We start from the raw sequence: 21,437 nt of genomic DNA, 5'->3' as shown, positions 1-21,437 counted from the left end.
AAACAATATCTACCTACAAAACTATATTCTATTACCTTCTAAATTCTGATCCATGATATTTTTAACATCACAATATTTTAGATACTTAATATTTGTGAACCACAATATCTTTTGCGCAGTATTTTGTTGGAAAACAGGACTTCAGGATAATTTATGGCCTTTATTACTAGACCAATTTCTTGCACTGTTATTCTCATCAATTATTTGATCTCATATGGATATGGGCATTACCTGTCATATACAAATGTTTCCTACAATCATGCCATGTAGGGGATGCTATATGGCAATCAAAACTGAACTCATACCAATATTTTTGCATAACATTAAGTCTGACAGATTAAAGCATTGATGCCATGGTAATTCTTATCTTTTTAATGTATTGATCAGATAAGACCTGCTGTAATTCTGTTAACTGCTTGGAGACTATCAGAAAATTGTATACTATAGTTTGCTATAGTAGGTCTTCAATTGACGAATGAGTAATACATTTTTCACCAAGAAAACGCAGAAGCTTATTATTATATTTTTTTTAACAATTTTGCCCTGGGGTCAATTTTGCTAAGCAATTTCGTATTAGTGACTATTTTTTCCTCAAACGTTGTGTTATCTAAAGCATTTTTACTAAAAGTCTCAAGAGCAACAAAACATTTGATATTATCACCTCTTTCCCAGATGTTCTGCTAGTTGATTATTAACCCCAAATCAATTTAATAACCTTTTGGTCCGTTATTTCTCCGGGTAACTCATGCTCTACCTCAATTTCTTGAAATGTTTAAGACACACTAACCAACTGCAATAAAGGATGACTTTCATTGCATGTAATAATGTCGAAGTGTTTCAATAAATGAAAATTAGTTCCATGAGCAAATGAATAATGTAACACTGTGTTACACACAAAGGAAAAATGTATGTGATGGGCAGGATTATCAGAGCTAAAATGGCAATTTAATGCATTGAAACCCCATGTGAAGTGACAATTGGTCAGTTCCTGTTTTCATCTGAGGTAAAGAAAGTTGCCCCTTAAGTTGATAGCAGTTATTTCTCAATTCTGAGTCTGGACCAGCATCAAGTTGATTGACATTGGAACTGCTGGATAACGCAATACAACTCTGCATGACTGTGTTCCTGTTCCCTATTATAGCAAGTGACAAGTACATATTGATAATGAAAACTGTCTTAAATCATCTAAAGTCTGAATGAGCAATTCAACTGCCAGACAGTGATTAGACTAAATGAGTATTTGACTGGCAATTTGATACACATCCCTCACTATGTCTGCCTCTGGGGCCTATAATTGCCAATTTATCGAAGGTAACATCATTCTGCGAGGAGTATATCACACAATTCCAAGTTTCTTTGAATGTCTAACATAATATGCTGACAAAAATATGTTTAGAAGTCATCTATGTCTTTTAGCAAAGTATCTATTTAACTGAGCTATGTTCCACAATATAAACTACTACCACTACTTTTAATAATAGTGAAATGCTAGGAATAGGAGTAGTAGCAGTAGTAATACTAATAGTAGTAGAAGCAGTAATACTAGTAATAGGAGGAGTAGCAGTAGGATTAGTAGTAATAGCTGAATCAGTATTAATAGTAGTGTAATAGGAGGAGTAACTTAGTAACAGTAAGAGTAGAAGTACTAGTAGAGGCACTATTAATAATAGAGGTAGTAGTAGTATTAGCAGCAGTAGTTGTATTTTTGTGACCCAGTTTAGTTCCTAATCTCAACAATGTTGGCCTAATGCTATCCATCGCCATGCCAGTTAGTGAGCACTGGATATGCTAATGAGTTTTTGACAACATAGTTGCATCAGCATCTTGCCTATAAATCTGTAAATTATGCTAATATTGTTCTAAAATTTTCAAACGGCCATATACTATATCCAAAGCGTCACTCAGATGATTTTAGGAAGATTGTGCGTGAAAGGTGTATTTCACCAATTCGTTCGAAGTAGAATCACATACAAATGATCTGATCAGGAACAAGTCATCTTCCGTCACTGCTCATGATTTTCCATCAGTGTGTCTATTGTGACACCGGTTGGAGTAATGTCAAAGCTTTCTGTTAACATTCCCATCTCTGTCTCTGTTTCTGGCAGGAAGCTGGATGCCTTCATCTACGACGCTGCAGTGTTGAACTACATGGCGCGGAAAGACGAAGGATGTAAGCTGGTCACTATCGGCAGCGGAAAGGTCTTTGCCACTACCGGCTATGGCATTGCGCTCCAGAAAGGTTCTAAGTGGAAGCGACCCATCGACCTGGCTCTCCTGCAGTTCCTGGGCGATGGTAAGTCTAACAAGTTCACCATCGGTCCCGTCGCTTCTCCATCAGATGTAGGTCAATGCGTGCAAAGGTTCTTCATGGAGATGAATTCGACAAAAAGGTGCACAAGCAGTTCCTCCTATGTGATACTCCCTTGGGATTTTTTTTAGTGAATGTAATATAGGGTAAGTATCAAATATAGGGTTTCACTTATTTTTGCTCATTATTATTTTTCAAAGGGTTAGTCATTTTTGCATAATATTCCTCCTTACTAAGACTGATTCAAGCAGAAAATAGCATCTGGACCTGAGAAATTGATGTGTGTTGTCGACATAAAAAAATTGCCATTCGAACGAGTCTCCTGCTGGTTTATTTTGTGACTTGTCATCCCCTTCCATCTATTTTCACTCCAGTTACCAGCCAGATGCATTTTGTATAAAATGCACACTATTGTCAACATTAAGCATATTACACCAGGGATAAATATTCCAGTATTGACAACACAGTCAGTGTTACAATTTTGGGCTTCCAGCGCCATTGCAAATCACCTTTGACCTCTTCCTATCCATGACAGTGATAATACTACTGTCATTTTATAACTTTCACAACTAAATGGCTCCATCCGATTAAACATTTGGGTCCAGACTTACAAAGAGTTTGCTTTGTGTTACTTTTTTCACAAAAACCCGATGCAAATTCTACTGAAGAGCTTTACAATCCAGTTCAAATCGTGGTTTGTGTTGGATTGTAAACTAAAGTAACGCAAAGCAGTGGAATGATCTGCCTTGCATTACTTTGCGTCAAGGGGGTTTCATGGGTGGTGCGTGGGCGCTCCTCTACAATAATCCATGGATTTCGACACAAATCCCTTTCTACAAAAAAATGTAGGCAGGGATTAGCACTAACATCCTGCACCTTCCTGAGGCAGGCGTAACGAGAAGAATTTTTTCCTCGGTTTCTTCTCGGCATGTGTGCTTCATTTTACAGCACACATAAAAAAAACTGAAGACGCCTTCAAGTATAGTTCTTCTGCAAGAAGGTACTCCTTCTTGCACTAAACTATGCTCACACAACAATGCAAACACATTTGCTGTGGCGCAAAGGTGACTGCTTTGGCACATGACTCCCAAAAGGGCACCAGTGCAGGGAGAGAGCTGAACTGCAGCACATCTTAGTGGATGTGCCAAAGTTTTGCTCTCTCCTGTTCACACAGTGCACAGCAACAACTTAACTTACTGCGCTGCGTTGCTTGAACTCTTTGTAAATCCGTGCCTAGATGTTTTTTTTTTTTGTTTAAACATTTTTTTATTGTTTTCTTACCAACATCCCAATACAATTCCCACAAGAGCACCAGCAACTCACGAGAGTAGTACATACGACATTTCAGCCAGTTATGCAGTGGGAAAGTTACACTTCCCGCATGGGCTCCCCCCTCCCTCCCGCGACCCATGTCAGTGTGCCCCCGTCTTCCTGTCCCCCCCTGGAGTGACCCCCCCATTACCATGACGCATGTAGGGGTATTCAAACCTATCTCTATCAGCTCGGGCGTTCCCCCGGGTAAATCCGTGCCTAGGTGTTACTATGAAGTAATTCTGTGGTATTCATTGTATTAACCTCACAATGATGGAAGACTGGGCCGGTGTTCTATGGTTCCCAGATGTTGACTTCCACTGCGGGTCTACATCCCACTAAGCTATATCTCTCTGGCGCGCCACGTGCCCTGTTTGTGTTGAAGATATTTGGAGCACATGCACATGGCATGTGCTCTCTCCTTGGCCTTGCCAGCCTGCCTGAGACTGCAGCGGGGCGGAGTGGGCCCGCCTGCGCGTGCCTTGTTTCGATAACATGGTCTTGGCGGGTTGCTAGTCCCCTGCCAACCTGTGACTGGAGTGGTGTCTGCGTAAATCCTGCCAGCAGTGCTCGTGAACGGCGCCAAGCGCGCCGCTGCTGGTCCAAAGCTCTCGTCGGCGACGCCAGTTCTCTCCCCGCTGCAGTGGAGGTCCCAGGGGGTGGCGCAGTGTTCTGAGCTGACATTCCTGCTGCCCTGGTGCCCTCCTGAGCACGGCTGGATGGGCCGTGCCAGGGCCCGAGGCGCGCGCGAGCTGATGAAATGGCAGCGAATGTTTCAGAAACTGAGTAGACGCGGGACTAATTCTGGAGATCTCTGTCAGGTGGGCAGGCAACTGCGGGAGGAAGGGGGGGGGGGGGACTCAGATATTTTCGCTCATTGTTCATATTCGGGGGCCTACACATGGCTCACGTGAAACCTGTTTTCTGAGGTTTTAGGAAGATGCCATCGTAATATTTAAATGTTTACATAAACTACCACACAATATAGTTTTTTCGCAGTCTGCACGAATAAGTGGCAATAAATATACATGCTCGGTTATGGTCTGAAATATCTATTGTTTCTCTGCATGTTCCATCGAACATTTTTGTTCATTTCTCCCCATCCCCTTTTTCTTTGCTCCCTCCCTCCCTTTTTTCCTACCTCATTTTGTCATCATGTAATCATACTTTTGCTTCGGGGTTGTCTTTCTCTGATGCTGTCGTCCCTTCTCTTTCTCTTTCTCAGACTAGTCCACTTCTTTCTCTTAAGGTGCCACTTTCTGTCTACTTGTGTTTTTCCTCGCCGTGCAATAGCGCCCTAATCCATTGGTCTATTGACTCCCAGGCCTCACCGATGCTCTCGTGTTATCCAGGCCTCTCCTTGCCTCCCTCCCCTGTTGCTCTGCTGTTACCCATGCCTCGCCGGTGTTCCTGTTACACTGCTGTCACTCAGGCCTCTCCTCCCTCCTCTGTTGTTACCCATGCCTCGCCGGTGCTCCCTTCTCTGTTACACTGCTGTCACTCAGGCCCCTCCTCCCTCCTCTGTTGTTACCCATGCCTCGCCGGTGTTCCTGTTACACTGCTGTCACTCAGGCCTCTCCTCCCTCCTCTGTTGTTACCCATGCCTCGCTGGTGCTCCCTTCTCTGTTACACTGCTGTCACTCAGGCCCCTCCTCCCTCCTCTGTTGTTACCCATGCCTCGCCGGTGTTCCTGTTACACTGCTGTCACTCAGGCCTCTCCTCCCTCCTCTGTTGTTACCCATGCCTCGCCGGTGCTCCCTTCTCTGTTACACTGCTGTCACTCAGGCCCCTCCTCCCTCCTCTGTTGTTACCCATGCCTCGCCGGTGTTCCTGTTACACTGCTGTCACTCAGGCCTCTCCTCCCTCCTCTGTTGTTACCCATGCCTCGCTGGTGCTCCCTTCTCTGTTACACTGCTGTCACTCAGGCCCCTCCTCCCTCCTCTGTTGTTACCCATGCCTCGCCGGTGTTCCTGTTACACTGCTGTCACTCAGGCCTCTCCTCCCTCCTCTGTTGTTACCCATGCCTCGCCGGTGCTCCCTTCTCTGTTACACTGCTGTCACTCAGGCCTCTCCTCCCTCCTCTGTTGTTACCCATGCCTCGCCGGTGCTCCCTTCTCTATTACACTGCTGTCACTCAGGCCTCTCCTCCCTCCTCTGTTGTTACCCATGCCTCGCCGGTGTTCCTGTTACACTGCTGTCACTCAGGCCTCTCCTCCCTCCTCTGTTGTTACCCATGCCTCGCCGGTGCTCCCTTCTCTGTTACACTGCTGTCACTCAGGCCTCTCCTCCCTCCTCTGTTGTTACTCATGCCTCGCCGTTGCTTCTTCTCTGTAGTTTAGCCTCCTCATCTGTCGCTCACATATTATCCAGGTCTCCTCAGTGCTCCCTTCTCTGTTGCTCTGCCTTTTTTGGGGTTCATCCTCTCTTGCTTTGTGGTTAGCCAAGCCTCACCCCTGTTGCCCCTTTCTCAGTTACTCTGTTTTTTATGGCTCCGTTCTCTGGGTCTCGCATGTTTTTCAGGCCTCCTCGTATCTTCCTTTTCGGTTGTTCTCCAAGCCTTGCCTCCTCCTCTCTTGCTCGGTTGGTACCCTGGCCTCTCTTCGTCTCTCTTGCCTATTGCTCTGTTTGTATGCAGCCCTGTCCTTAGCCCAGCCCTCTCTGCTCCTTTTCACCCTTCACTATGCATTAATCTAATTTTCTCCAGATTGCATTCTTTACCCTCTGTCTCTCTCGCGATCCGACACTTTTCCATTTCGTCATGCTTTTCAGGTCGTTGCGCCTTCCCCCTCCTCCCCGCGTGACGCATCTCTCCCTTCCCCCTCCCCCTTTTAATGCCCACTTTCCTATTTCTGTGGCTCTGCTCTCTCGCAGGTCACACAGACAGGACGCCTTTGAACCCTTCGCAGCCTCTTCACAGCTTCCATTTTCTTTTTCCTCTATCTATTGGCCGTTGCCAGGTTACCGACCTTGTCCACCACTTGACATCCAAGTTTGTCAGAGCAAGGATGAGGAGTTGAGCAGCGGAAGGCAGAGCCTCTTTTCCCTTCAGTGTTTTTCACAGTTAAAGTGACCTCAGTGCCACTCAGTCGTCCTCGCAAAAGCATCTCCGGGAAGTTGTTTACCAAAGTCTCGCTCTGTGCCCTGTTTATTTATAGCACAATGCGCCTCAGCTTCCGGGCTCTTGTAGACAAGTTAGACGAAAAGCCGGGCGTGAACCGCTAACACCGATGTTATACCAGTCGCCTGGAAAAAGTAGACCATCGTGTAAGTGTTAGTTCAATGAACGATGTCGGACTGGCAGAAGAAGACGACTGGCGAAGTTAAGAGAAAGGGTACTCGGTGCTGGCATAAAAGGACAGGGTAGTAAACTGGGTGGGGAACATGAAAAATGACCACGAGCACTAGTCATAAATATACACTTAAATTCATTAAGAAATGTAGCAGCAGGTAATAAAGGGCCCCGTTACATTAAACTTAACGAGCCGATGTGTTATGGACCTCTGTAGTAGGAAAGGTTGAGATGGCCCTGCTGAGCTCCAGACCAGCCACCTTCTGTAGCGCGTGCTGAGATGGTAACTTTAGAATTCTGCCCTGCTCAACTCTCACTCTCCCTCACACACACACACTCTCTCACTCCCCTCCTTCTGTCTGCGGATGGGGAGAGCTAATTACGTCGCCTTTACACCGCTCCTTGGCAAAGTTTACCCCGTCACTACTGACTGTTTCCTATTGCCGGATGCCACGCCCATAAAGAACAGGATATATTCTGCAGCAAGAAATGGTCTGTTCTTTGCTGATGGTAACAAAGGGTCAGTGAAATGATGCCCCGTGGGAGAGAAATGAGGGGAGAGGCGGAGGGGGGCTTGACCATGAGCAGCGGCTGGTAAGCAGCAGTTTCTTTCACCAGCACACGAGTGACTACCTGGTACCAGAAGTCTTGGTCTTTGAGGGTGGATTTTTGATGGCATGCAATCTCAGAACCCAGTTGTCGAGTAGGGACAGGCCTCCTACTGCTCATCGGTCCCCTGACCAGCATCAGGAACAGTCTCTGGTCGGTCAAAGGGCCACTAAACCCTCCTCCCAATAACTTCACACGCTTTGCCCTTTGCAAAACCTGTGAAGAGTGAAAACAATATGTGAAGCTGTAAGTCAGATGATTTTACAACTTGAGGTACCCTCCAGGAAACCTTTATCTGCTCTCATTCTTTTCCTATCATTCAATTCTCTGTTTTTATTTATTCCTTTTCATCTCCCTACCTGTCTAGCTGCGTTTCCTAGAGTGGATTCCTACAAGGGATATTGTGCTTCCAAAATGAGAGACATGTAGGACGTTTAGGGTCATCCCACAAGGTGCACAGTCTGCAACAGGATGTGTTCTTGACTCCCTGGGTAGACGTTGGAGAAGAGTCCCAGGCTTAAATAAAAAAGGTGGGTGGGGGGAATCAATGTCCTTGCCTATTTCATAGTCCAATTTTAATGGAGCTTATTGCGGTGAGACTCCAGAGAGAGGCTCATACTTAGCAGAGATCCATTTACTAGTGAACAAAAAGTGAAAAACTGTTAGTCTTCATAGGTTATGTTTCATTTTCTTAACAGGCCCCTCCCAGCTGAAACCGTGGAAATAATGTCCTACACATTACTTATTTGTCCCAGGCAGGCAATCGCAACTGGAAATAGGGTTTGGCCCGACATACAGCGTACCAGTTGATCAAGGTCTCATTAACCCTACAGGGACATCCCTGGATCCTGAATCACCCACCACACATAGCCAGAAGGACACATTCTCTCCTAGGACTCTGAATTGCAGTGAGAATCACCTTATTTCATGCACAAATGCATCCAGGGCACAAAGCCTCTGCATGGTCTCAAAATATCTGTGCTCTTCCTCGCCTCTTCTCACGCAGCTCTGCCCACACACTGCAGAAAGTTGTGGTGACCAGACCTCAATACAAGAGCGAGGTGCCTCAGCCCAAACGCTGTCAAACTTGACAAGTGCCAAACTTGTCAAACGGACACTGCCTCCCCTCTCTCTCGCTAGTGACCACAATGCCAGTACTGTCACAACAGATTACTTGCCTCCTGTGGGAGAAAATATGGTACTTTTGCATTCCCCAGGATTGTCTGCACACTGGTCAGACCCTGCAGGTTAAATCCCTCTACTCAGTAGTCTTCCGTCTCTTACAGAAGTTGGCACACAGCCATACAGCTCTCTTCCCTGTCTTACTGTGGCCATGCAGGGGTTAAAGTGGGAAAGATAACGACACTGGCAATCACAGCCTCCAGGTGAGAGGGTCCAACCACTGTCCACCTCATGGGGTCATTGTACCCTACAGGCAGAGATACAGCCCACATTCTTCACTTTCAGCTGTTACCCTCACACACACAGGGGTCCTTTGCTGGCACCACCCTTTCAGGAATCCTGGTCTCTTTATTCGAGAGAAGACCCCACTCACACACCAGGGAAACACCCCACTGACGCTATCCCTGGGCTAATGATCTGGATCCATTCTTGGATACCAAGTTGAAGTACCCTTCCTTCAGCAGTCAGACCACCGTCATCCACCACAGGGGCGGTGTAGAGAAGGCTGACGTGTCTTACAGGAGATTAGTGCACACCTCCGAGTGCCCAACTCACTGGGAGTAACTCCAGGAGCTACAGGTCTGTCTCTTCCCTGAGAGTTCAGGATCCAGCACCCTCACCAGAGCCAAATGGCCAAGACTCCATACAGCACGGTGGTAGCAGGAGAGCGGACTTCTCGAAAGTACACTTGTCTGGGAGACTACCTTCCAAGGAGTCAGTACTGGGCTACTCACCTGGCATCCCACTGAGAGATTAGAAACAACTAGCATGCTCACCTTATCCATCAGGCTACAGCTAACCATAAACTCTCTGTTAACAGATACCCAGAATTCTCATATACAGAGAGCAGCCAGCATCTGCCCCACAGGAAGGCTACTGATCTGTCTTTCCTCTGAGAGACCGGGGTCCAGTATTCCCCATTCAGCCATTTGGCCAAAGGCGGCCACTACACTTGTAGTGCTTATATCTCCTTCCTGGTCTCGGATAGTCTACCCACAGGACAACACCCTTTTACTCCTTGTCTCATCTCTTCTCAGACAGAGAAGCATCTAGTACCCCTACCGCAGCTGTCATGCTAAGGTGGACCATCACATGGGTGGTGTCGGGAGGGCTGACATGTTCCTACTTGAGACTATGCAGCACAATCTCCTGTATAGTCTAACTTCAGTGGCCGACAACTGGGCCACTGGTTCCCCTTTCCTCTAAATGGCCAGGGTCTAAGAGCCCCACCCATTACCTCCACAAGGTCAACTGAGAAACTCTTCTAAACACTTTGTTAACCTCAACCGACCCACCCCATCCTCCTGTATATTCCCTGTCTCAAAGTTGTTAAACAGAAGAATCTGATGGTACCCTAGTAATTACTCCATGATAGGTCTCTCTGAACCCCATACCGCAAAGGCACGCCGTCTCCTTCCAATACCACCTGCTCAGAGGTCAGTCTCTGAAAGTGAACAGGTACCTGGCAAACCGGGACCTTTGAGAGTCCCTTAAGGCACCCAGCGTCAAAGTTGGCACATCAATGAGCACCAGCCTAGTGCAATCCTGTGCACCTGCCATATGAACAGCTCAGACATGCAATCCCGACAGTGAGAGTGCCTAGTCTATGGTCCTCTCCTACTGGAGAAGTCACCACCTAGTCCACTGGCAGTGTCACTGTAGGGCTCACCTTGCTTGCTTGTCCCACTTCGTCTTTCCAAACACGATGTGAGTACCTTACATAGGCCTGAAGCCTACATAAAAGAGACTTCTTCATACAGGTTTCTGGTATGGAATGATCTGGTTCAAATTAAACTATAACCCGAGATTCCTCTAATAGAAGTAGTTTCTTTAGTTCCCTCCCCCACTTTGCTTCCTGTGCCAAACAGAACCAGCTGCACAAGTGTAGCTCTTCACAGAATCAGTATTGACTAGGAAAAATGTATTTCTTTCACTGCATGGACGGGAACTGCTGGGAACTGTCGTAGGGAGCTCTTTGAGATCATCAGAGGTGTTTCTCAAGTTCAGCCCCCCCCCCCGAGCTTATAAATGTGTCCCAATGTTACATCAGCGTAATCTACCATTAAGAATTTTGTTGTGAAGAAAATTAGGAAGATATGGGAAGCCATTGAAATAAAAAAGTTATGCTAGTTTATTCCATATCATTAACATCTGACTCCTACACAATTTGACCATTTTCTCTGGCTTAAGTGACTCCAGAAGGAATAGAGCTCATGATTAGAACTAGGAACAACACTCAGTGTCCTGCTGATTCCTGCAATTCCCGATGGAAGCACTAATTCAAATTCTAGTGCCTTTTATCACTGAAATAAAGATTCTCTCCCTTGTGGAAGGTTAAATCCCAGTATTTAAAAAACTTTTAAACAAAACTTGGGCGACTCCACAACTCAAAAGACTTTTGAGAAAGCAATCTCCTGATATCGGACATTACACCCAGAGCAGTTTAACCTGCTTGGAACGCTTTAGCCTAACTTTAGGCCTGATAAAATCACAGAGACTGTGATGTTGGATGTGAGGAAAAGGATATATGAGGTGGTGGACAAGAGTACGGCAGCACTATTGGTGCACATAGACCTCTTATCAACATTTAATAACATCAACCACTTTACCCTTTTACATAGTCTCTAGCAGGTAATAGGGGTATTCCCCACCTCTCTCAAGTAGTTCGAGATGTTCTTCTCAAACAGATCTTTCCACATGACAAGAAATGGAGAAGTTGACTTGTAGGGCTCTTAAGGCTGTCGGTAGAATTTTTTGCCTTTGGAATATGAGTGCGGGGCACATGCAGAGCAGGTGCAGTCAGCTTTCATGTTTATATCCGCATAGGCAACGTTAATTGTTGGGACAAGACTGCTTCCAAGTGGGGACCAGGTCCTTTGATGGATGCACACCAAGAGGTATTCGAGGCAGGGCATATTTCATAACTGCTGAAAAGTGGGTGGTCATGTATGACTGTGGGCCCTAAATGGCAAATTATGAGAGAACTGCCTAAGCATGGCATTTATGTGCAAAATCTGCCTTCTCAAGAGTCCATGATGAGAGCTTGACTGCTCTGTTTGTGATCCACTTAAAGACAGCATATTCCATTGATGTGTCGTAGGCATCTTTTAGTTTTAAGGCTATAATTGACTGGTGTAAAACAGTAAACCACAAAGCCTTACTTTGTGGCTGTCTTCCCATTTCCTAATGTCACTAGGACCCCATTCCTTGCTGGGCCCTGGTGAAGGAACCTTAACTCCAGCCTGATTTGAGTTGGAGAGACACACTGTGGTATCCTGAATAATTTTTTGATTAGGTTTTACTGTAACCGGTTTAAGGTTACCACATCTTTCCCCTTCAGTTGTTCCGGGCCAAAGGTGATCGATTCCAAAAATACTGCATTAATGACCAGAAGTAGGTGATGGGTTGAGGTATTACGTGTCTTTGTATGTATTGTTTTCATTGCAAACAGAATTTTAGTTGCTGTTGTGCTTCTGGTGGCTAGGTGTTCTTTGAATGTAAATGCTGGGGTATTCATATTTATTTATATTGTTATTGTTAATATTATTTATATTGTATGTATTGTTTTAATGCAAACAGAAGTTTAGTTGCTGTTGTGCTTCTGGTGGCTAGGTGTTCTTTGAATGTAAATGCTGGGGTATTCATATTTATTTATATTGTTATTGTTAATATTATTTATATTGTATGTATTGTTTTCAATGCAAACAGAAGTTTAGTTGCTGTTGTGCTTCTGGTGGCTAGGTGTTCTTTGAATGTAAATGCTGGGGTATTTATATAATTGGACTGAGTCTAAAACACTGCCGTTTGATGATATCCATTGATTGAGCAGCTTTCAACTCAGAAAAAAGTTAGGTGTTGGCACAAGATGTTGGAATGGCCTTCCTCCGGAGCTGAAAAAGGCTGCTTGTCTTGAATGTTTTAGAATAAATCTAAACAGCCGCGGCCTGTGGAGGGAGTTCCGTGGGGCGGTAAGGCGGGGCGGGGTAGGGGCAGGGTGGGGGGTTCTAAAAACCGGAATATGGATAATTACAGGTAAGTAAACAATTAAATAAATAAAACGAATTTCGTAGCGCGCGCTGCATCGCAAAATGCAATGCAGCGCGCGCTACGAAATTCGTTTTATTTATTTAATTGTTTACTTACCTGTAATTATCCATATTCCGGTTTTTAGAACCCCCCACCCTGCCCCTCCCCCGCCCCGCCTTACCGCCCCACGGAACTCCCTCCACAGGCCGCGGCTAAATCTAAACCTAATTTTTTCTCAGGTGAGCATAACCTTCATTGTGCTGGCACCTGGAGACCCCTGGGTTGAGGTACCTTACAAATTGATTTGACCTGACATAACTAAACTAGCCAACTATGTCTCCTAGAATATTGCTCCATTGTGTGCACATTTTATATTATTAACTCCAACGTGGTGTTGTTTTTTAAACAATAATTAGGACACCATTTTTGTCAAAAGGAATTTAGGCCTCAATATTCTGTACCATACACTTTTCTGAGAGCCTACAGCTCTGCTATATGCTCTTTTAGAACAGGTTGTGCAGAACAAAACTAGAGCTAGAAATGGTATTAGTGTGTCCTAGAAATGGCATGCAGTAATGCTTCACCTCTGCCTCCAATGTAAGGACTTGCTCAGGTGGCCCAAGGTCAACCAAGATGTACTGGGCCCCAACTGTATCATTTGAGGTTGTTTCCACTGTTGTCCATAGGACCCTATACTACGATAAGGCACACACACAGGCCCAACGGATAACCCTCCGTAATTTGTTAAATACACTGCACATATACCAGAGATGAGCGGAATGGCATACACCATTAGAACAATGCTTACAATCTTGGGGGCCGATTCACAAAACTAATCTGAGACAAAATCCTAAACTTACTACTTTTGGTATTCACAGAGGGCATTTAGTAGTAGTAAAGTTAGTATTTTGTCTTAAGTTAGGATTTTGTCTTAAATTATGATTTTGTCTTAAATTAGGATTTTGTCATAAATTAGTATTTTGTCATAAATTAGTATTTTGTATTAAAAATACTAATTCATCCGGATTTCCACACATTTCACCTGTGCACCAAGTTTTCCACTGCATCACCTGCAGAATAGAACCGCCTTCAGATTTCGCCACGTCGCTTCTCCTTACAGTCCGATACCAATGCAACAATTCTCTTGCGTGCAGCAGAACTGACATGTCGCTTCCCCAGGACTCTAGAACCAATGCATCACTGTGTTTTCTGACTCTTCTCTCCTCTGGGGCTGTATTTTCTTGTGGATTTTGACGCATCAAAGGTACTTTGTGCTAAAATCACCACATCCATAGAGTTGTATGAACAGAATTGCTTAAACCTTTTTAAAAAGTGATATTTTGAGTGCTGTATTTTGGATTTTTGTTGTTTTGGTCTTGTTTGGTTTAGACCAAGATTACTCATTTTTCTAAACTGGCGTGGTGTCCATTTGTAGTGTTTTCACTGAGTTACTGTGTGTGATTTGTACAAATTCTTTAATACATTGTCTCTGAGAAAAGCCTCATTCCCTTACCCTGACTAGAAGAAAGGGTCCCTACTTGGACATGGTGCATACCCAGGGCTAGACTGGGACCCAAAACCTGCCCTGGAAAAGTGCTCGGCCGGCCCCCCGGGGCATGGGGGTGCCGCCGAGCTCTTTGCCAGGGCCGGTTTTCAGCATATTTTGTTACAGGGCCGATTTTGCAGCTATGCTGCAAAAACGGCCCTGTAACAAAAACGGCCCCCAGGGGCCCAAAACCGTCCCCCAACCATGCGGCGCACCGGGGGATTGCCCGGTGCCCGCTATGGCCAGTCCGGCCGTGTGCATACCACTGTCAACTAGAAACCCCCATTTCTAACAGCTACCCCGAGCAATTGCCAGTAATTAGACTTATTGCAAGCATTCCTCCCATCACCTTTTGGGTGTTTGATGTACTGCCCTTAGTGGCAAGTATATGCCCAGACATGTGTCCCTTGCTCACTCTGCCACTTGAACCAAGCTACATCCGACTGACGAGCCCCAACCAGGGCAAAAGCAGTTTTGGTTGCTTGCTCAAGGAGAACCTGGCCTAAAATGTTCGGGTTCGTCTGTTCCTGTTGGAGTAGGAATAAGACTGATTTGCATATGGCTGTGTCCAAACTGAGTTGGTATGTTGTGGAAAAAGAATTATGATTTGGAATGCTGACTCAGGTAATTGCCAGTTGTTAGATTTATTGGAAGCATTTGTTCCATCAGATTTTGTATCATGTATACTTGTCAACCTCCACTAAAAATTGTGCATCATGTGAAATATTTAAATGGGTAATTAAAGTAGTTTCCCATACATTTTAGATCCATTAGCCAATTTTTAGAACAATAAACTTTTACAACCCTCCTACCTTTAATGGACATGAAGCGGGCGATTTTTGAATGTATCTTAAACATCATGTGGTAGCACACTGTTATTTACTGACAGCATATTTTCTTCAGAAATGGCCAATAAATGTATGCAGATGTACAGTTTTATTGATAAAATTATGTAGCACACAAATGAAAATGTGTGGAAATCGGGCTTCTAAGTATATATATCATGTATGCCTCACCAAGTAAAGTGTCTTGATTTCTTTTGATCCTATTAAAATCTCTGTTTTGAATACACTTCAGAATTACAAAAAAATATGTTTCATTTTTGCTTTTCTATCTGCTGAAAGCCTACAGTTCATTTACAGGTATAATTTGTGGAGAGTTGGAAAAAAAAACAATATCCTACAGCTTTTCCTTTCGCGCTCCCTGTACTCGAACAAGATTTTCACATAATTCACTTAAAAATTTCCTCTCCCCTAGTAGCCAGAAAATGAATAGTAAACCTCAGTCCCTATGTTAAAAGAATAAGCAGCAATTTGTCAGAAGTCTTAGCCTAAAATTTGACCTCTGTCTTTGAAGCACTAGCAAATGTTAAAGGATGACAGTTTTGGACGGTATCACAATGATTGAAGCTATCAATGATTTATTCATGTCATGAGCAGTGCAACATGGGAGGTCATAAGCTATTTATGGCAGGGGAATATATTATAGTTAGCTCAGTACACCATACCTGGTGAATTTCAGTGTGTTTATGATCATTTTTATATTATTAAAAGGCCTAACTTCAATGTCACTTTAGCCTTTGATTTTTCAGTGAATTTGTACAGTTTTCTTCACCATAAAGCTAGATATGATTACCATACTTAATTATATTGGCACTTTAATCTTTAGTTTTTTCAGTCAACCTCTAAAGTTTTTTTAACGTACAATAAGATCTTATTACCATACCTGCCTTTAACATCACTTTAACCCCTTCGGCGCTCATGACGGAACGGTTCCGTCATGAGCGTCGGTTGAGCTGTGCTCATGACGGAACCGTTCCGTCATGACCACGCCCGCGCAAGCAGCGCTCAGCACAGCGGGGGAATCCGCTCCGCATGGAAGGGGTTAACCTCTACTTTTTTCAGTGCAGTTCTGTGTTTTTAAAAAACATTTTTGCCCAGGTACCTAACGGAGCGTACCATTTGACTGCTGCACAGTCGAGGGTTAGATGTAAGGCCTGATCTGTGGCTAGGCCCTGCACTCAAACCGCGTAGAAGCCCAACCCCTTTGCCGGGATAACCAGAATCACACAACTGTTGCATACAGGGGCCCGGTTTAAAACCCAGGACACATGTTCCAAAGTCGGTCACCGTATTTGAGCCATCAAAACTCATTACCAACCCACAGTAATATGGGAATTGGTGTTGCTAGCCTGTTCTTATATCTTGTTTAATCAGTTTGAGCAAAAAGGTGCAAGCATCTATTTCTGGAGAAAGACATATAACAATGTCAAGTGTAGCTTACACTCAGTTTGCACCAAGTTGTACGACCTTGAAGTTACAAGGTCGAATTTTGACACAACCAAATCAGCACTTCATCCTTCTGAGTTCAACTGTAGTGTATTCCAAATCAAGTGGGTAACAGTGATGTTTGTAGGCGCGGCCGGCACAGGTACGAGCAGTGGGGCTGAATTTGAGAGACGACGGGATAGGTAAAATTTAATAAAAATAAATAAAACCACCTAACTTGTGGCATTGCCAGGTTGGTGATGCGACGAGCGCAAGTTGTGTTTTAAAAAAAATTACATTTGACCTATCCCGTCATCTGTTGACTTCCCAACCACGCCCCTGTCCCACCGCTTCACCGCTTTTACCTGTGCCGGCCACGCTTGGATGTTTGTTATTTGTAGTACAGAGAAAAGGCAAACTGCTGTATTAAGTTCTATACAAAAGAGCATAAGGCACTTGAGAATTAAATTCCGACAATTATATTGGAAGAAGTATTTTACTTTGAATTTTATTGCATACTTCTGGAGAGTTATCGAGTTTGTAACTGTAGATATATAGTGATCCATTTAAAGTCCATCTTTTTCTGCCACATTCAGATATGTGATGATTTTTTTCGGGAAATCAAGAAGAATCTACCATTTGTGTGCAGTGCGGTGGAAATAGTTAATAGTATCACCTGCTATTTACAACTGTAGGAATCGCAGAAGTGCAGTACAAGGCACTGCATGAAGCACTGCATGAAAATACAGTGGGGTGACCAACAAATGTGTCCCTTATAACCAGGCCGGGATTCAGGAAGCAATCTAATTCCATACTGTACTGTAACGTGGCAAGAATGGGAACATATCGCACCTGCTCGTGTTGTGGCGCACATTGTTGTAACATTGGTCAGCTGTAAAGGATTGTTGTTTGTTACCGGCAGCGATGTATTGTACAATGAATACACTTGTTGGGCTATGAGTGTTTAACTACAGGTCTCTCATACTTTTGTTACTCGGCCGCACGTGGGTGGCTGACAGGTGGATTTGCAACTTGCCTGAGGCGTGCACACTTTCATTTCATCCTTTGTAGGCTCTGTGCCTCTATACTCTCTTATGCATACAGAAGCTGCTGGGTCTTGGCACTGTTACCACTATTAAAAAGCTTGCAAACACGTGTTCTGCCAAGAATACTAGATACAGTAACCGTTGGCTTCACTACCTGTCTGAAACTTATGCTCACTTGATAGCCTACTCGCACGTCGATATTTGATATATAGCAATGCATGGAAAAATAGAATTGATCTCTTGTTTTGATCTCATAATTGGAAACGATATTTGGATGCTCAATTTGATGCATTAGCAAAATATGGTTACTTCAAACCTCGGCACGTTTCCGTAATACCTTAGGTGTGTCTTGTTTTGGAGAAGGCCTGCTTTTCATTCGGGACTCCAGGGGGCACCGTTTTTGATGTGCTGGTGGTGTTACGCTGCCTTGTAAATAATGTCCCTATTCACGCAGCACTTAGCATGAAAGGGGCGTGCAATGGGTGTTGCAGTGGGCGTTCCGCTGCAACACCCATTGCTTTTTGGCGCTGCTCCATATTTCCAAGGTAGGGGGCAGCCAAAAGTAAGGCAAGAAAAGACCTGGTCTTAATCAGGCGATACGAGGAGAAGTTTTTTATTTCTCCTTCTATATTGCTCTTTCCACGTGTGCTGCATTCTGTAACACACATGGATAGACCAAATCACATGTTAAGATTGTGAACGTGCAAGATGGTGTCCCTTCTTGCTCATAAACACTCACACCAGCAGGACAGGCACCCAAGCAAAATGGCACTAGGGTGTCTGCACTGGCGCTAGGCAGCTTTTTTAGAGTCAGTGCCAGAGTAAATGTAGGGGTGTGCCGTATTTTTGTAACTATGGCACATCCTTGCATTTTAAAACTGTCCCAGCGCGGAATTACCAATTTTGGAGTAACACCAGGCTTTGCCAGTTTATTGCAAATGAGCCCTCACAAAGTCCAGGTAATGATGAAGGATGAAACACGTGTTGGATAGGTGTTATAGTGGATAGTCTATAGCAGACTCCTCTACACGTGCTGTTTCCAGTGCTTACAAGGACTTATTTGTAAAATGATGTACTCCGGGACAGAGAAAAGGCATCATTACACTGCATTGTATTGATAGCAAGCACAAGGGTGGGTTTGGATTAGAGGAGTAAATGCTGCTGGGTGCTGCTTCAAAAAGTGATGCTACTGCACGTCATCTGGGGGTGGACCACAAAGACCCAAGTTAAGAGCAGGCTAGGGCTGGAGTAAATTAAACCCAGTGCTTTGAATGGACCGGTATTGTCCGGTGGTGTGTACCAGCACTTTTTTTATTTTGAGAGGGAGAATGTTATACATTTAATTGGAGAATACTGGCACTTCTCAGAAACAAGCAGGTACTCTGCTACAGAGTACCTGCACTTCTATTTTTCCATTTTAAGCACTGATTAAACCCCTAGGCCTCACAATGTCAGCGCATGTGTCAATGAAAAGTGCCTAACTGACCCTCGCAAAACGCGAGGGTCAAAGTGCGACGCTGGCGGTGCAGGCATCGGGTGTCCAAGTATGCTTTCGTACTTTCTGTTTCATTCACATTGCTCATTAAATAATCATAATACACAGTGTGTGATGTGATTAATTAACAATGCGGATGGCGCATAAACAGGAACATTGGAGGGGTGGAGCCTCGACGCCGATAGCAAGCAGCCGCCCTTGCAAATTAAAAAAAAGCTGTGACAAATTGACACATTTTTCAGATTAATTATCTGAATTTCACTATACCTCATCCTGCAACTCAAGTGCATTGGTGTACTGTTGAGAATCTACCTGGAAAAGACTGGATGGGAAAATGAAATAGTTAAGTGTAATCTAGCAGAGGAAACGTTTTGAGTATATTTACCTGCATGTAACTCAGTCACTGCTGGCATCTATAGAGAGTGGTGAGGCGGGCAAATGGGTGGTGGGTAAAATAAAAAACACTTACCTTTTTTTTTTTTCTTAAAAATTATACTCAGATACATTCACAATCGCTGTTGTAGGGTAAGACCAGATTGGCGCTGGTTATTTCTTACAATGGTACATAAGTAGCTGGCCCCTACTGTTTGCTGCATGTCCTCCTCCTGCTGCTGCAGTCTGACGTGGGCCCCAGCCAACTGCCTTAACCAATTCTAGTGCTGCTCTCACCACCATGAGAGAAGCACCAGGATTGGAGGAAGCAGCCTCTCTCGCCGCTCCTGAAGACACTGAAGCCCTGCCTTTGCTCTAACTGGGTCAGAGCTTTCAAAGTGTGCATGTCACAAGACGGCCGGCCAAAGGGACATGCGCACTTTGAAAAGTGCCCTTGCAGCCAGCCCTCCTCTCCGCTGTTGTCCCTGTACAATCCCCGCCCCGCCCTGACCCTCGGTTCGGGACAGGGGGATGAAAAATAAAATGGTAATAAATTAACTGTCTGGGACTTCTTGGGGCAATTTAGGTGGTGAGCGATGCTTTTCTGCTGTCACGGAGGAGCTGCCCCTATGTGACAAATATTCAAGGAGTATGAGTCATACTCAGCCGGATGCTTTTAGCTTGGATGGCTTTTAAAAACATCGTAGTCATCTCTCTATATAGAAAAATAACTTTGTGCATATGAGAGCAAAGGAAAGCCTTAAAGCGTTGCAACTGTCATGAAAGGTGACATTTATGAATGCCACAAAATGATGCAGATTAAAACGAAACATTGGACACCCCCGATGATATATGGGATAAGGCACCTCTAATCAGGGTATTCTGAGCCACAAAGGAGTTCCATGGCCATACAGAGGCAAGAAGTGGAGTCTGTATAAGGGCATCGAACTCAGGGATGACTCTCAGTATCTACATTAGAGTTTAAACTCTTAAACTCACCCATGAATCACACAATGGAAAAATACCTAGAGCTACAAATGATGACACTCATCCACATGCATAATGAAACGACTGCACAACGCGAGAAAGTACCCTCCAGCATCAATAAACTGCTGGGGAGAAAATGAATTACCGGTCGGAATTGGACTTGGAATTGCCAATTATCATGTTTATTCCTTAGGGGACACTCGGGGTTCATTCAGGAACCCCCATTCTGCACTGCCAGAGGAAGAATGACCCCTGGTATTATTACGAAGAGGAGTACTACATTTATTTATTTAATTATTAGACATCTCTATTGCGGCTACTAGACCCAAACGGTGACAGAGTATTCGCAGTGAAAGAATTAAAAGAAGTAGAAAACCAATAGGGTTTTTCATTTATATTACCTGGATGCATTAAGAGTGGATGTTTCTCTCAGTGTCATAAACCCCCCACAATGACATAGAATAACATTAATGACAACATAGTATACGTTGCAGAGAATATATTAGTGCCACAAAGAGTATTGTCAGTTCCCCAAAAATTATCGATATTTGTTCGCATAGAGTTCTAGACTCTTGTTGCACTTCGGATGAAAGATTGTTTTAAAAAAATGTTTAACGATTGGAATCCAAGTAGTGGATTTCAAGAAGAAGGTAGTCTGTGCTCCGCAGAGGGTCCTGTCTACCTGTAACAATGAGTTTCTGTTATATGTATGTTGGGGAACCCGTGTGTGGCACTTAACGAGTAGTGAAAGCTAGCTTGCGGATACTTTGCGATGTTAAAGGGAGCCAATTCAGTGAGATCAAAATATGCGACATATTATGAGACTTTGTTGATCCTGCCTTCACTCTAGCTGCCGCTTGAAGCACTGATGTGACAGCAGCTCTTTTGATTTGAGGGATTCTAACCAGTAGGCAATGTTCATAGATCAAGCCTCTGTAGCACAATGGTTTGTCCAACTTGTATAAAACTAATCATCAGGAACGAAGTGTTTAAACTCCT

The 21,437-nt window shown here is 44.3% G+C and overlaps 1 protein-coding gene across 1 annotated transcript in view; it reads left to right on the top strand.

Annotated features, from left to right (window-relative positions):
* Window positions 1–21,437, top strand: part of GRIN2D (glutamate ionotropic receptor NMDA type subunit 2D) — a 1,598,839-nt gene that overhangs the window by 1,391,907 nt on the left and 185,495 nt on the right. The window contains exon 11 of the mRNA XM_085616462.1: window positions 2,106–2,293. Coding sequence (XP_085472588.1) covers window positions 2,106–2,293 — 188 coding nt within the window. The remainder of the gene's footprint in view (window positions 1–2,105; window positions 2,294–21,437) is intronic.

Source organism: Triturus cristatus, chromosome 7, assembly GCF_964204655.1.
Source record: "Triturus cristatus chromosome 7, aTriCri1.1, whole genome shotgun sequence".
Taxonomy (NCBI): Eukaryota; Metazoa; Chordata; class Amphibia; order Caudata; family Salamandridae; genus Triturus; species Triturus cristatus.
Note: the sequence above shows the minus strand (reverse complement) of the source record. Positions and strands in the feature narration are given on the sequence as shown.